Source organism: Oreochromis niloticus, linkage group LG7 (assembly GCF_001858045.2).
Source record: "Oreochromis niloticus isolate F11D_XX linkage group LG7, O_niloticus_UMD_NMBU, whole genome shotgun sequence".
In the NCBI taxonomy this organism is placed as follows: Eukaryota; Metazoa; Chordata; class Actinopteri; order Cichliformes; family Cichlidae; genus Oreochromis; species Oreochromis niloticus.
In genome coordinates this window covers 47401992-47418425 of record NC_031972.2, presented here as the reverse complement: position 1 = coordinate 47418425, position 16434 = coordinate 47401992, and the positions used below count along the sequence as shown (strand labels likewise).

Below are 16434 nucleotides of genomic sequence, written 5' to 3'. Positions count from 1 at the left end.
ATCATCTATTTGTATGTGCATGTTTGTGTAGTATACCTAGTGCTCATCATGACCAAGCAAAGTTATCTTAATGTGCAGCTCCACCATAAATAGATTTCTACTCAAGGAATAGATTAACCAGCTGAGGTCAGGTCAATTTTCTAGAAAGCACAGAGATCACATATAGAACTGCAAACATGACAGACGCACTCATTAAATCTGGGTCACAGAGGGCTTTTCAGTGGGTGCTGGAGAGAGTAGGATCACCATCATATACTCTTGAGGGCTTAACAGAACAATGGCTCAAACTAATGATCTTTGACAGAAATTTGATGATGAAGTTGATGTTGGTGAAGATGGTAGCAATGGTTATCTTACATTATTAATTTACCTATTGATAATTTTTGTTTGACCTGGTTTTATGCAAAAGATTATTGTAGGGTCTTTAAATTGCAATAGGATGTGCCTTGAGGTGACTGTTGCTGGATTAGCAAAGGAGACAAACTGTGTAATCACATGCACTGCACAGATGTAATATAGCCTTCTCTATGGGGAGGCAAAAACTCAGAAGCTCAAAATCCATAGAGCTATGCGCCTGAGGAATATTCTCACATAAATACCCTGCATTCGGCCCTAATATGACCTTGCGGCCATCAGAAGAGAACAGTGTGCAAGAAGGCTGCACAGTCAAAGCATGAAAGTAAACCAAAGACTTTGCAGATGCCAGAGTGAGAAGCAATGCAGTCTTACATGAAAGAAACGTCATATCTACAGACTGGATGAGTTCAAAAGTTGGGGGGCCACAAAGGGTCTCCGGCACCAAAGTCAAATCCCATGAGGGGATGTCAGACCTAATCACATGGGTTTCAGCCGGCAGACTCTTTACAAAAAAAAAAAAAAAAAAAAAGAACACATGGCAAGATTATGTGCACCTGGCATCACCACATCATAGCCAATATAACAAGCAGGTATACCTGCCAAACAAATCTTAATTGTAGAAAAGGGAAGACTCTCTAGTGATTCCAGCCTTTTGGATTGTCGACACTTGGGGGGCAGACCTTTAGCTATCAAATCTGACCTCTCAACAGGTAAGCATGCATCTGCCACAGGTTTGGGTGTGAGTGAATCACCAGGGGGTATATGTGTGCAGGTGGGGCCCCGCATATGTCATCACAGGTCATCTGCCTTAAAGGCACGAATAGAGGTGACCTCAGCGAGGACTGAAAGGGAATAATTTTCTATCTTTCCACAGTCAATTTTAAATGAGATTTGGCCCAGAGAAAAAGGATGGTATCTTTTTTCCAGGGTGTCATTAAAACCAGCATATAAAATAAAATAAATAAATAAAATGAGAAAATATTCTGTTTTTGTTTACATTTCTTGGCTGTGCATTGTGTGACACACTACACTGACATTCTTGAAGACTTCATTACACTCAGACTTTTTTCATATTACATGGTCATTAGAAACAATGCAGTTTCAAGGAAAGTAAAGACTATTTAAATTTTTTATCATATATATCTAGTCTGTGATACAAAATCTAAATTAGAAAAACACTGTTGAAACAAGGGGAAAAAACAACAGTGGTCAAGTGAAGCAGAACTTAACAAAACAAAATGAACCTGGTGAGATTACCTTTGCAGACTGTCCCATTGCCCGTGTAGCCTGGCTTACAGGAGCAGCTGTGGCCTCCGACCATGTTGAAGCACAAGGCATTCTCATCGCAGTTGTGGAGTCCGCTGAGGCACTCGTCATGTTCTGAAAACAACACAATAATAAAACATGTATCAATCCGAGCAGGTTTCTCACTAGTACACAGTAAACTTTTCTTATTATGCAGCATCTTCCCGAACAAAGCAGAAGAAAACACTCTAGCAACAGTTCAGAAATCGTCTTCGCATCTGCAAAGAACTACAGCCATCAAGAAAATAACACTTGATTAAAGAAAAGTGAGTGTTTATTCTCCTTGTAAATATCAGAAATGATCGCAGCCAGCTGGTAATTTGTTTTACTTTCCATTAAGAAAAAAAAAAAAAAACAAGGACAAGATTTCAAACTGTGCCTTGTTTTAAACGACTTGATAGTTAGACAGCTGTGAGTCTAGTAATAAGACATCAGCGACAAACAGCCAACTGGAGGATGAGTCACTTTTCTCTCTTCCATCAAGATTTGTCGTGAAAAAAATTGTCTCAGATGTTTTGCTGCAATTTGCCGTTTTTGTTTTTGCACATCATGAGGGACGGAAACGTCTCAGTGTCTGCTTCGTACTAGCAGAAAATAAACATTTTAATTTCTGCGCACACACCAGTAAGGTTCATCCTTGTGTAGCAGTTTACATACAGTACGTAAGCCATTAGCCTTTAGTTTGAGCGTTGCAATTGGCACAATTGGCGTGTTAAGTACCCACAGGAAATGTTTTATACAAGCATTAACAAAATGTCCCCGTAGAACTGGAACTCCCAGGCTCCCATCACTGTGGAGTTAGTGATATGCTGTGTTATGAATCACTGACAAGCTTGACTAATGGCTACAGCCCGTGACAACATACTGTGTCCAACTGGCAAACAAATCTCTTTCCCTCTGTGAGGAGAACTTCGGGAAGACTGAAGTGGCAAAACAGAATCAAATGAAGGCTAATAAAACAAATAGTCCAGTTGCAATTATGTAATGATACCATATAAAGAAGAAAACAATTAAGCCATTAGGGCTAGTGGTTACAAATTTAAAATAAAAATAAAAAATCTAATTTTAAAGTAACTGTTTACAAAAGATAATGTCTTGTGACAGCTGACAAGAAATCTCAATTAATTGTCATATTTTCACTTTGAGGGATCCTAACTTATAAATAGGCCTCTTTAAAAAACCAGAGTGCTGTGAATGAAACCATTTGAAGCAGCAGGGGAGACGTTATCCTGATGATATCACTCTCTGTGTTTCTGCTTTTTTGTTTGTCACAAGATGTGTTCTCAAACAAATGTGATTTCATTTGTTTTGTGGCTGGTGGATCTTAACACTTCCCTGAAACAATATCATGCTCAAGTGTCACAAAAGTAGCCAATTTTACACCAGAAACCAGTTCGGTCTCTTCCTCACAAGCACTTCACTCTATCGATTACTCTTATTAATAAAGTGAGAAACTACCATTGCTGAGTTATCGGTATTTTAAATTTGTTTACACCGGTAGAAATGCGAAGCTTTGTTATAGTATTTGATTCAAACGGGTCATTAAAAATACAGTGGCAGAAGTTTTTAGCCTGTGCTCACTTATTGACTTCTTTTGTTTTATCCTCGGAGGCCTCTCTGTTTGTTTACGCAGTAAATAAACATAGAAGCAATAATGCAATGACGAGTTATTGGAAAAAATCTTATCTGAAGCTGACCTACACTAAACAGTTAAAGAACTATAAAGCATTTAAGTCAGTTCCCTTGCTACAGGAAGGTGGATCTTGATGCAAGTCCTTCATCTGCCCCTGAACATAAAAGCACATCTTTATCCCTCTGAGAATCACACAAAAGAAGAATACTCATCCATAGTATTTGGATGGATTCACACAAATATTGCATTCTGATATGTACTTGCTTACCAAGCACAGAATAAGTCTCAAAAACCTTCTAGGCATTATCCTTTTGAAATCTTCTTTTCCATACTTAACATCTCTGTATCCTACCATAGCCCGAGAGGCTGCAGAGCACAAGCCGTTCATTAAAGGTCCATACAGTACAGTATTCACTCTCTCAGCTGGAGAATCTTGTTTTTCGATTCATATCATCATGTTGTTTGTGGTGAAAACTTTTACAGGCTGCTAAATGGATAAGCAGTCAACTAAATCTCTCCAAAAGGGTTAAGACTCTTGAAAAACACAAATACAAAGCGTTTAGTGCTAATCTGGAGTAAACCGTTTGCACCGTTTCTTGTTATTTTAAGGATTTGGGGGGTAGCTTCAAGCTTGCCAGGGGACAGAAATAAACAAACTTCTCTGAGCTGGTTTGTCAAATATATTTTCTTCAGACATGAAGTAAACTTTCGGAGCGTTCTTTTTTATTTATTTTTTTTGCTCAACTTTTGTGCTTTTTTTTACGCATGCACTTCGTAAAGACAGTCAAGACTTAAAAACGGCACCTGAAAGGTGAAAGGATCAGAAACCCGAATGTTTTGTTGCGGTAGACCTGAGCCACATCATCCATTTCCCTGCCATCATCCAATCCATTATATCTCCTGAGCAGACCGTGGGCTCTTCCAAATTGAAAGTGACATTGTGATGAGCTCCTCCATCGAGAGTATGATGTATGCGCGCAAGTGTGTGTGAGATGGATTGAAGGGCACTTAGTAGGGCCCACTGCACTGCTCCTGTAACACACACACACAAACTTTCCTGCTGTTGGGCAGAATTAAAGTCTGCTCATGGGCATATAAAAACAGTAATAGGAGCACAGGAGAGAGGAAAGAGAATTAGGTGCTTTTCTTTTTCTTTTTTTTCTTGCCAAGGTCACATCTGCCAGAGCAGCAAAGACCAAGCTGTCTCTTTGAACACACACACAGGCCAGCAGAGCCACCGGGTGCTCCGTGTGTGTGCGTGTTTGAGGGAATACAGAGTGTGCATCATCACTATGACCCTTGAGTTTTAGTATTGGTTCCTGGTAATTTGGGTTATTTAGGAATTTAGGCTTATTACACTCCTGCACTCAGTGTAAGCGACTCCTAATTTAATCACCAACTAAATCCCTAAAATGCGTACGTGTGTGGTAGCGTGAGAGAAGCATTTCCTCGCTGGCTGCTGCTGCTCAGGCTGTAGACAGATAAACAATCAATTATGTACAGCCTGTCACCAGGGATCTCTCTCTAGCTGTCTGTTTCTCCTCCCACTTGACTCCATCCACCTTCTGCCAAAACAACACCAGTTTCATTGAGGTCTGACCTTCCGGCTGCTTTCCCCAAAACAATGTAACCTCCAATTTAATTTTACAATCCCAAGCTTGAAAAGACTATGATCTTATAATGTTTTACAACAAGAAAAACTTCTGTTCCTTTCTCAGTTTGCCTATTTTGGTGACCAAGACAATAAAAAAAAAGAAAACTAAATGATGAAGAGCCAATTTGTTCCTCTAATAACTTAAACCCAGGATTGGAGCACAGTTTTTGTGATTTTTGTACAATGTGTTTCCCATTTTGTTTTAACATCTGCACCTGGATGATGTGATGCAGAGTCTAGTCAGTGATTTTGTACTATTCCTTTACCAGGAAATTTAACAAGATGCAAAAAAAAAGACTGCAAGCAAAAAAAATTAAATTGTAATGTAAATCCTTTACTGTGTTTTGAAACTGATTAGGAGAATATTTAAAGGCGAGAGGAATTTAACTAGAAGTGTTTTTATGTTTTTTGTACTTCTTAGCAACTTCTGCAACAAAAACTCTCTAGGGCACCTTTAAAATGCCAAAGACATAACACTGTTCAGACCAGAAGAAATTGAAAACTTTTAAGTCTAAGTGCCCATGGGATCCTGTCGTTCAACCAGAATACAGATGTCCTTTAAAAAGAGGGGAAAAAACCCTCCATGTCAGCTGCAAGACCTTTTGATTCATCAGATTCAAAGTCATCTTTTCTGATCTCTGCTGTTGACAAACCTCCTGCTCCACCTGTGGCCTTCGTCCATGCCTTACTCCTTGTCTCCCGCCATCCCAGCCCTCAGCCGGTTCCTCAGCCTCAGGGGCCCAGGTCTGGTTATCAGGGGATTAGAACCGGGACACACACTAACTACATAGGCACCTTAGGAACAAGGGGAGGCATCCACATATACACCTAGCAAAAACACACACCTCAGGACAGCCTTCTTTAATAACGTTTAAACGGAGAGCACAACCAATCCCCTACCTTTCATGGATTAGCTGCTAATCTCACAGAGCCGGGAGCACCTCAGGCACTTTGGGGAAAAGATGAAGAATGGGTGGAGGGGGAGAAAGGAGGCGGAATCTTGACCTTCAAGATGAAGGATACAGTAGCAAAAGAAAGTTGCACATGTTTCTCTTACTGTACCCTCAACCATATAGAGCCTCAGCTTTTGGTTGGACATATTTCATTTAAACAAGTACACGAAGTCCATATGTTCCAGTCTACCCCCAGCTGGGGTCTGAGCCCATCCAACTCCCTCACCGCAGGTGGTTTTCATGTAAAATATGGTCTTCTGTCTGAGCTCGCTGACCCCCTGATAAGCTGAGGATAAATAAAACCACAGTTCCATGCTGGTTCTCTCAGGCCTAAATCTGCAGATCAGCCCTTTAATACATTATCGTGCATATAAACACTGAGCCATGAAATGAGCTAGGGTCAATTTAATCCTCTTTACTAAGGCAGACTGGTTAACATGCAACACTGTAATGCATGCAGAAATTCGTCCATCAATGCTGGAACCATTGTTTCTGCTGAGATTGCAATTTGTTAATTGGTGAAAGGCGCCACAGATGATGTAGTCACACATACATCATGTGATAGGTAGTGCGGGGGGGGGGCTTTAATCTTTCCTTCCGCAGCTATAATATTTTATGTGTGAGCAACTTAGAGGAATCAGCATTCCCTTTGGACTCTTTTCAAACACAAGCAGATGTTCAATTACTAAGAAGCGGTAGATTCCTGCAGCTAGTAACTTAGCATCTTCCTGTTGTTACTGTCAGTTACTGCCACTGCGACTACCAAGGTGGTACTGATCTCAGCACACAGGTATGCATTAGGGGAAGTGCGTTTTCTGGCACATATATTCTTTCCATTAAGGAATAAAGGCACCTAATGTGACTATAATTTGGCTTACTAATTAGTCTAAGAGGTAAGATGATACCATACCACTGACTGCACACTGTATCAGACAGTGATAGTAGCTGTGTGGAAGAACACAGTCCAATAAAACTGCAGTGAGATCATGACGGTAATTTGACTGAAGCAAGGGGGAAAAGTCATTACATCAAGCCTTTGCATAAGCCTAGGTTTAATCACACAAATTGACTTTTATAAGGAGGCGCATAGCTGTGTGTTCCACTACAGTGGCTTGAAGGCATTTTAATAGGAGACTACATAAAATATAGTGACACAATTTAATCCATTGGGTTTGTGGAATTAATCTTCATTGTGAATCTGGGGCCTGAGCACACAGTGGAAGAAAGACAAATGGGTAAAACAATATAACTTGCCCACAGCTCAGAAGACTAGAGAAAACACAGTGATTGAAATCACACGAGGTACAGTGGCTGTCTAAAGGTAATGCGGAAAAACGACTGAGTAAGCGAGGATGTTTCTTTCTCTAAATAAATCACAAGCGCACAAGACAAAAAAGATGAATGTGCTTTTGTTGCTGCCGTAAAAATGCTATTCCTCAATCTCAACTTTAACTTGTTTATACCTGTTTTTAAAAACACTTGAAAAAAAACCCCTTAACTTTGCTCTATCATTCCCTGATTTCCATTAATAAAGTAAGGGCGAAACTACAGCTAGGAATGGAACAGGAAATGGGAGGTTTCAAAGTCATCATGTTGCTGAGTCTCACAGCTTTAATTCAAACTCCAATGGCACAGCAGGAAGTCTGCGAGCCTAAATCTGCCAGCTCCTTCGCTGTGCTGCCACTGAGTTAGTTTGCATTGGTGCAAATTGCTTTTTTAATTACAGGCACAGAGGAAATGCAGCATGTTGCCTCCTCTTCGGAAATGATGCGCAGAGGGAGCTACTTAGCATCGTGTATCACAAGCTGCAAACAACTGCTGAGGAATGAAGCAGATCTGCTGCTCATCCCTGATGAATGACATTGTGTCAGTGGTGTAGAAGGACAGGGACATTACATCATAAAAGGATTACTGATTTTTTTCCCCCTTTGCATTCTATTCTTAAGTGTGGATGTGCACACTGTATTTTAAAAGTGACACATAGAGGTGAGCTTTTACATAATCCTTTTAAAATATGCCTTTCCATATTCCTGCAGCATTCTTCACATTAAAGTAAATCTCTGACACTGCAGAATCTTTTCACCTCTTTGTCCACTGATTTTTGTTGGTTTTTTTTTCTTTTAAAGGCTACTGGATACTACATAATATTAATAATAATATATCAGTTGTGTCAAGTGAAATTCATATATATCCAGACATAGTCTGGATATAAATATTTCTATTGACCTTCATAATTATGTTATTTTTTTGACTGAGAGTAAAGAAATTGTACAATTGTACAAATTTGCAAATCTTGATCACATTTGGGAAATTTGCCCCCCTCAGGCTTAAAATACAGAACACTCATTAGATTTAGAAACTGAAAAATTACCAATAATTTCATGATCTTCAACTGAGTGTACACAGTGCATATCTAGGGAACATCCATGGCTTCGGGGCTAAGACAGTGAGAACATAAATATCAATAATAATAATATTGCAAACACTACAAGGCAAGTGGCGGGGTTAGCAAACCGAACGGTCTCCTGGTAGGAGCTCCTTCTCTAAAGCACTGCCTTAAGATTCCATTGTCTGGACCTTGAATCGAGAAATGTTGTGTTTTCTCTTGGCTAAGTACATGTGTAAATGCGGCTTTTTAAAAAAATATATAAATTACTAATTTTTTGTGCTTTTGCATGATGGAATATCAAAATAAAATGATGTGACATGGCTCTGTTTCTCTTTCATACAACAGTGCATCCATCTAGTAGAAAATGACCAGCTGGTATGACCAGCAGTGCTACACAAAGACGTTCTTTCTACATATAATCCCGACATATAAGAAAGAATGCAAATCATCCACGCAATCTTTTGAAAATGACTTTGGTTCCAACTTTGATCACGAACAAACGGATCTGCCGCCTCCACGTACAGGTTTGCTGTTTCTCAGGTTCTCTGTGGCGTTTTTCTCCTCACACATATACACATACACAGAATACATTCACACACCATATGAAGACTGCACACACACATACACACAAAGAAGACAGTCTTCTTCTTTTTTTTTTGCTTAGTGTGAGGATAAAGTCTGAGCCAACTATTGGAATCCTTTAGAAAAAGTTTGGAGTTGTAAATATGTTATATAACAAACAACTGACAGTATAATAGGGTTGAAAGATGGAAAGTTTTTCTATATAATAAATATATGTAATTACTTTGGCAGTTTGACAAAGCTGGAGTTTTAACAAAGACAGAATTTGTAATCTCTATTAATTCAAGGCAATTGAAAATTGATTTAGCACTTCATCACAGCTGTCAGTGTTTTCTTTGCTATCAGCTTGTGCTGAATTATAGTATCAGGCAGTCAGGCTAATACTAACTGGTCCATGTTTGTGTTCTCTATCACTGTGGGATATAGCTCAGCTAAACTAAAGCAATAATAGGATGCCAACCTCCTTGCGACTAAGTTGGAATTTTCTTCACATCTAGTGACTGACTGCAAGTAGTTGTGGCAATGAGCTGGTCTCCCAGAGGATGAGGGTGTTGCACGCCCGACCTCTGAAAGACTACTTTCAATCAACGAGGCAACTGCACAGGTTGCTTTGTGGGAGGCAACCAGTCTCCAAACCAGTTTGACTTGGATTGACTCAGTCATTCTCAGACAGATCAGCCGGTGTTTGTTAATTGCAAATAATTTCTAGTTAATTTGTAAATGTAGACAGATTGCCAACATGTTGCAATCAATCAGTCAGTCTGTACTGATAGGCTCAACTCATCTACAATGCATCAGTGGTTGCAACTCATTGCCAGCTGGTTAAATTCTTATACAGTGGATAGGTCATTTTGCTGCAACTATGTCACTACCTTCAGAGGAATTTTACAATTTTTCAGAACTGACTCTTAATGCAAGTAATCTAAGTTTCTGTATATTTAGGTAAACACAACATGTCTGTGATTTTTGTTGATTTATCACAGTAAAATGCTTCATCATCACAAACACATTGCATGTAATAGGTAACTTCAGTTCATTCATAACAAACTTATACCAGACTGATTCGTCTCGACGCACTAAAGTTGCTTCGAAGATGGTAGTTGACTGCATGCTGTCTCACAACTGGTCATGCCGCGGTCTCCACTGTTTACCATAGTGTGACTGTAGATGTTAAGTGACCAAGGGGTACAAATGAAATTCTGACATTTATCCTTACACATGCACATTAAGTGGCAAATTTGCAGACACGTGTCTATCTGGGATGTGACATAAAAAAATAAGAGGAGGTGTAGCACATGGCAAAGCTTTACAACATGTTTTGCAGGTATTGCTTGATACCTATGTCTTCCTGTCATCACATGATTTTTTTATATTACACAGCTTCCTCATTCTGTCTCACATTGCTGATAACTCACAATGTTTATGTCTGAACTTCTGGCTGACTCTTGCTCTTCTATATCTCCAGAACTCTATGCATCTTTCAGCTGCAGTACTTGTTATGACATAAAATACCATAATACCATCCTCCAGTGCATGACTAAAGATGTTAATGAAATCATTTCTAGCTGGCAGTTACTTGCTGTAAGTATGCAGACAGATTGTTCACGCCCATGCAAAGGCATTATCCTTGTGCATATGATTTGAAGGTCTCATAAATGTCTTCACAAAATAGCTGAAACAGAGAAGGAGAGCAAAACCAGAACTTTGTGTACTCGACTGTCAAAAGGCCAGCAGACGAACTCACCTGTGCAGGAATAGTCATCGATCCTGATGTAGCCCGTATGGCAGATGCACATAAAGGAACCGGGGGTGTTAACGCACATGGTGTTCTCCCTGCAGTAGTGCTTCCCTTCAGCGCACTCATCAATATCTGAAGAGAGGGGGAGAGAGAAAAGCAGAGAAGGGGTGAGAACAAAGCTAAATGAGATGTGGGTTGCTCACTGAGAATTCTGTCAATTGAAAACACAACTAATGAAATTACTGGCCAGATAAAAAACAAGCAGTTATGTCCCATGCTGAAGGCTGATGGTCTATTGATTACTATTATCTGGGGTGTTGTATATTACTATTACTTGTCACTTGAACATAATCATATGTTTTTTCTGGACACTTGCTGAAAGAAATCAATTGTTTTTTTCTTAGGTTTTTCTTAGGTTTGATTTTCAGCATAAAGGAAGCTCATCTACATCACTGTTATAAAGATCTCCTCCAAAAGCTACCTCGGTATATCAGCACTCTTCTCAAATTTTATTTAGGCCTTTAGTAGGCCTAAATACTTTGCACATGTAGAGCCACCGGGAAACAAATTTGAATTCATTAGTGGGAGACAGAGGTCAAGATGCAGAGGGTCTATAAGACACTTAAGGCTGCAAGGCTCGATTTTCAATCAGTCAAAATTAATCATTGCACATAGTAGCTTGTCTGCATTTTTCCTGCTCACTCAGATGATCTCAGTGCTTTGACCACTTTTTACATAGAACCACTCTGCTGGAGAAGTTCATTTAAAAGGGGTGCACACAAACAAAGACATTTTTGCTCATCCTGCGTGATTAAGCCTCTGCTAAGCCGAGCAGAGATTGTCAAATAACACTGTGTACAAAAAACAATGATAATAACAGTGGGATAACAGCTGCAACGGGAGTGATGTCAATAAAGGACTGTGTATGCAGAGGCTCCACAGAGGTCTAATTGAGCAAAATGAGCAGCACCTGTTAGGGCATAACTTGGCTGTCTAAGCGTTTTAGTTATTTTCTTACAATACGACTGTATTGCACTGGATTTACATTTCTTATTTGCAATATCGAACCTCTTCACACCAACGGTGTGTAAGAATCTTTCTCATAAATTTGAATGAAACACGTTTCCGTGCTTTGAGGACAGGGACATGATCGCACAGACGAGCATCGTGTCCGTGCTTGACTCATTCTCATGCTACTCGCTCTACCTCGAACACCTTGATACAGTTTATCATTGTGCTGTGCATTTCATTACAGGGGATAAATTTCACACTCATCACTGTGCAGCCTATGAAAAAAGCAGGCTGGCAACAAGAACAGAACCCGCACTCTGTCATTTTTATTTATAAAGATCTCCTCCAAAAGCTACCTCGGTATATCAGCACGCTTCTCAAATTTTAAAACAACTGCCACCTAGAAAATAATTTAAGACTGTTTAAAAATGTATTACAGAGAATTCTACAACTTCAATGATCCATCTTAATGGCTGACATTTAACTTCAAATATCTGCTCTGCCATCAACTCGTGGGCTCTATGTGGCTTTGTTATGTCTGGCTATACATATTATTTGCATTTATGTTTGTCTTGTGTATTTATTGAATATATATTTGACATTTTGCTATGTCTCCCTGTTTTCTAGTCTCAAAAAAACATCAGGGTTAGGTTTTTTAGCTGAAACTCATGATTGCATGATTTTTATTACCTATGCAATTATAAAATTAAATGAACTCTTTGAAAATACAGCATGTCTCAATGGGGGAGTGGATCATGCTGGATATCTACTGATCCACTGATATGGAGGGGTAATGTGTTAGTGTTAAATATCAACTTTGCACTTGTATGCATGCTCCTAATGAGACAGCAGATTGTGTTCTGAGGGATCTCCTCCAAAATGTAGACCAGGGCATCACTGAGCTCCTGGACAGCCTGAGGTGCAGCCTCATAATGTCCCGCGAATCCTTTGTCTTTTCCCCTCCTAAACAACACATGCACAGTATCAGAGGTGAACAATTGGATTTAGGTCAGGCAAGCACGGGAACCAGTAAAGCAGGGGTGGGGAACTCCAGGCCTCGAGGGCAGGTGTCCTGCAGGTTTTAGATGTGTCCTTGATCCAACACAGCTGATTCAAATGGCTAAATGACCTCCTTAATATGTCTTGAAGTTCTCCAGAGGCCTGGTAATGAACTAATCATGTGATTCAGGTGTGCTGACCCAGGGTGAGATCTAAAACCTGCAGGACACCGGCCCTCGAGGCCTGGAGTTGCCCACCCCTGCAGTAATGGGTATCAGTTCCTGTCTTCTGTACATACTCTCGTGAGTAACAGTGTTGGGTCTTAGGATTACATCCCAATACCTAATGGCAGTCAGGGTGCTGTTGCCTAGACTGAGGTCTTGGATATGCCTCCCCAGATCAGCTTACACCCACAACCCAACTGGTCATGCTAAATGATGTTAGAGGCAGCATAACATGGCTCCATGGTATTTCACACGTGCTCAGGGTGAACCTGCTTTCACCTGTGATAAGCACAGGGAACCAGTGGTGGACCTGACAATTGTGGTATTCTATGGACCGTCTACAGCCCTGCCCAGCTCTCCTAGAGTAACAGCTTGTCTCCTGAAATCTCCTGTATCCTCCTGAGACTGTGCTGAATGACACAGCAAACCTTCTGACAATGGCACGTACTGATATGCCATCCTGGAGGATACTCTGGATTACCTGTGCAAATCTGTAGGCTCAAGGGATCACTTAATGCAGCCAGTAGCGACATTGACCCTAGCCAACTCCAAAAATGAGTTAAAAAAAAAAACAGTCAGAAAAGATGAGGAGCGGAAAAATGTCAGTGGTCTCCACCTGTAAACCATTCCGTTTTGGGAATTGCACCTCTAATGCACCTTTTGTTCATCTCATTAACACAAAAGCAGCTGAAACTGATTAACACCCCCTGGCCAGATCAGTATTATATAATTCATCATAACCAGTGCAACAGGATTATTAGGTGGGGGGTTTTTCAAAACTGAAATGCAACAGTAGACGTAGACGTTTAATAGTGCATGTCTCTAAGACTACCCCTGGGTGGAGGAGATTCCTTTAAAAAGCTGCTCAGAAGTATCACTGTGGGATTAGGACATCCAAGTCTTACTCTATCATATGGTCGGTAATACAAAGACCACTTTAGCCTTGGGGATCTGTTATTCCAAGCAGGAAAAGCTTTTTAGCGTTTGGAAGACATTTTCTCATGAGAGCAATAGCATATACTGACATAATTTAAGAAGATAAATTTTTCCATAAGGAATTAAAAACAATCATTCCACTGATCATCATTTACACACAAATGTTTGTGCGTATGGGGTAGAGTATGACGACTTGAGAGCTATTATTGATTTCGGTTGGCTTAAAGCTGTTGTTATTTTTTATGACCGCAGTCAGCTGCCTATCTTGGAAGATGACGTCCAAGCTTTTATTCGTCAGCCATTTATCTAAATAGAAAGCACTGATTCATCCATTCAGCTCTCTGGAACTCTAGCTACTCTGTCTTAGTTGGATGTGTAAACAATTATTCCCTAACATGTTACCATGACAACTTCATTAACCAATGCCGTGTAAGGGCTTTGTTTTTGGCGGCTTTATGCTTCATGATAATTAATAGAAGAAACTTTGCTAGTGCAGCTTCAAGATCATAATTTATTAGATTGTCCTTTATTTTTCCTTCTCACTCTCATGATTCCAATTTTGGATCCATATTAGCTGTTGCTAAGGCAACAGCTATTCCTGGGTTCTAAACTGCATGCCAAACCTTCAGACAGAAGATGCAAAATACTGCCAGGGTAAACAAAATAATCTAGATAATGTGATGCAATCAAATGCAATTCAGTCAAACTGAACAAACTCAGCCATGTTACATCCATCAGGGCTTTATTTCTACTGACAATACAGGTCAATTGAAAACACTTTATGAGAGACAAGTTCTATAGTTCTTGACATTACCAATTTATTATTAATTCTGTGTATTCAGTGTCTATAAGTGAGCAAAAGGATACAAAACCGCTGAATATGTTCTGTGCCAGATGCTGTAGCGAGGAGCACTTCAAATTGAATTTCAATAGATTTGCATTGGCATTCACTCAGCTTGCGTGTCCTTGGGTAGCGCACCGCCCACCACCCAGCAAAATAAGAGCTCAACACCTGCCTACAACTGTCGCATTCACATTTACTTGGTGTTCTTCCTTTCACAGTTCCATCAATACTTGCTGCCTTAAGCTATTCAGAGGCTTCACGGATAAATAAAGCAAGAAGACAATCACAAACCACCTATGAAGGTGCATACGTCCTTCACTATATGGATGGAGGCCAAACCTTTACTAGCTCTGAAAGAAAAAGGAAAACAAAGGGAAGTGATGAAGGCAGGAAGAAAATGGAAAGCAAAAGAGAAGGTGCAGATAGAAGGGCAGGTTAGTAGAAGAACTGGATTAGAAACAAAGGTACAAGAAGCTGTAATGTAGAGCCGATGAGATGAGACAGATAGGGACAAAGAGCGAACGACTGAGATTGAGAATTGAGAGAGATAAAGAAGATGGTTGGACGAAAAGGGCAGGTAAACCTGTAGAATAAACATACAGAGTGGGAAAGTTAAAAAAAAAGTTGTGAAATGGTGTAGTGTGTGTTAGAGAGTGAACAATTGAGACTTTAGATGGCAGAGAAACAGAACCGGAGAGAAGGCACCAAAAGGTATTAACTGAAGAGGCAGTGGGAGAAAATTCAGTGTGTTCACTATTGCAGCAGTAACCTTGAGCACGGATCTGGTGACAGCTTCCCACTTTCTGATTGGCCGTCCATAGTGCAGCTTTGATTTAGAGCCTATTAAGTATAACCATCCATCCTGCCCCTGGTGACAGCAGTTACGTTTGTTAAAACAATATGTTAGGGGGTGAGATGATGAGGGGCACAGCGTGACTGCGCGGGGGAGAGAAACCATCTCCATCTCCATTAATGCACTCCATTTTCTTGATTGGCTTGTCACATGGACACATGTGATGCACTAGGCAAAGAAGGTTGGCCAGGAGTCAGCTACAGCCTTTATCACTGAAAGGAGTGCTCGGGGTCAATCTGTTGCCACACAGCGACTGATGGCTCGAAAGTGGCTATGCTCTCTTTTTTTTTTTCATCTTTGTATATTCATGCATAACAACTGAATCAATCATAGTCATATCTGAGGAGGAGGAATAGCTTTGCATTATCTAGACAAGAAACATCTCTCCCATGCTTAGAGAAGGATGTGTCTTTTACTTCCTGCTGCCACACAATGAGATAATGTGCAAGTCGCTTCATTTATTTAGGAAAATGTGAACATTAAAAATATACAAATTTTTTTTTAGTAATATTTGTGTCAGCAAAAAGCAGCAAAATCACCCTGATTGAAGGGTATGTATATATACTGTTACAATATTTATGTATATTATGCATCGCCAAAATTCAAAATAATGACTTAAGGATGTAAGTAATGACTGTAAGCTGAAGCTGCAGACATGTGTAAGCATTTGGTTTCACAGAGCTTCTTCTTTACTGTTCGAACGGCGATATATGATGGCTTAAAGAGAAGATGTGTTTTATACAGTTACCACAGACACAGCACTCTGGGTCTCCTGCTCAAACTTTTTGTTTGTGAGAGGCAGCCAATCAGGAAAAAAGAGATGGCTTAAAAGGAGCAAAAAAAAAGTTTGTTTCAGACAATCAATAAACTAAGGGGCTGCACCAAAGCTCACTATGAGATAAATGTGGATTATTTTGAACTGTGAATCATGCAAAGCTACTCTAGTAGAGTCTGTC

General features: G+C 40.0%; 1 protein-coding gene across 1 annotated transcript in view; it reads right to left on the bottom strand.

Annotated features, from left to right (window-relative positions):
• The window catches only part of nell2a (neural EGFL like 2a), an 81694-nt gene that overhangs the window by 25456 nt on the left and 39804 nt on the right, over nt 1–16434 (bottom strand). Inside the window, exons 13-14 of the mRNA XM_003444007.5 lie at nt 10618–10743; nt 1615–1737 (exon numbers count right to left, since the gene is read on the bottom strand). Of these exons, the coding sequence (XP_003444055.1) occupies nt 1615–1737; nt 10618–10743 (249 nt within the window). The remainder of the gene's footprint in view (nt 1–1614; nt 1738–10617; nt 10744–16434) is intronic.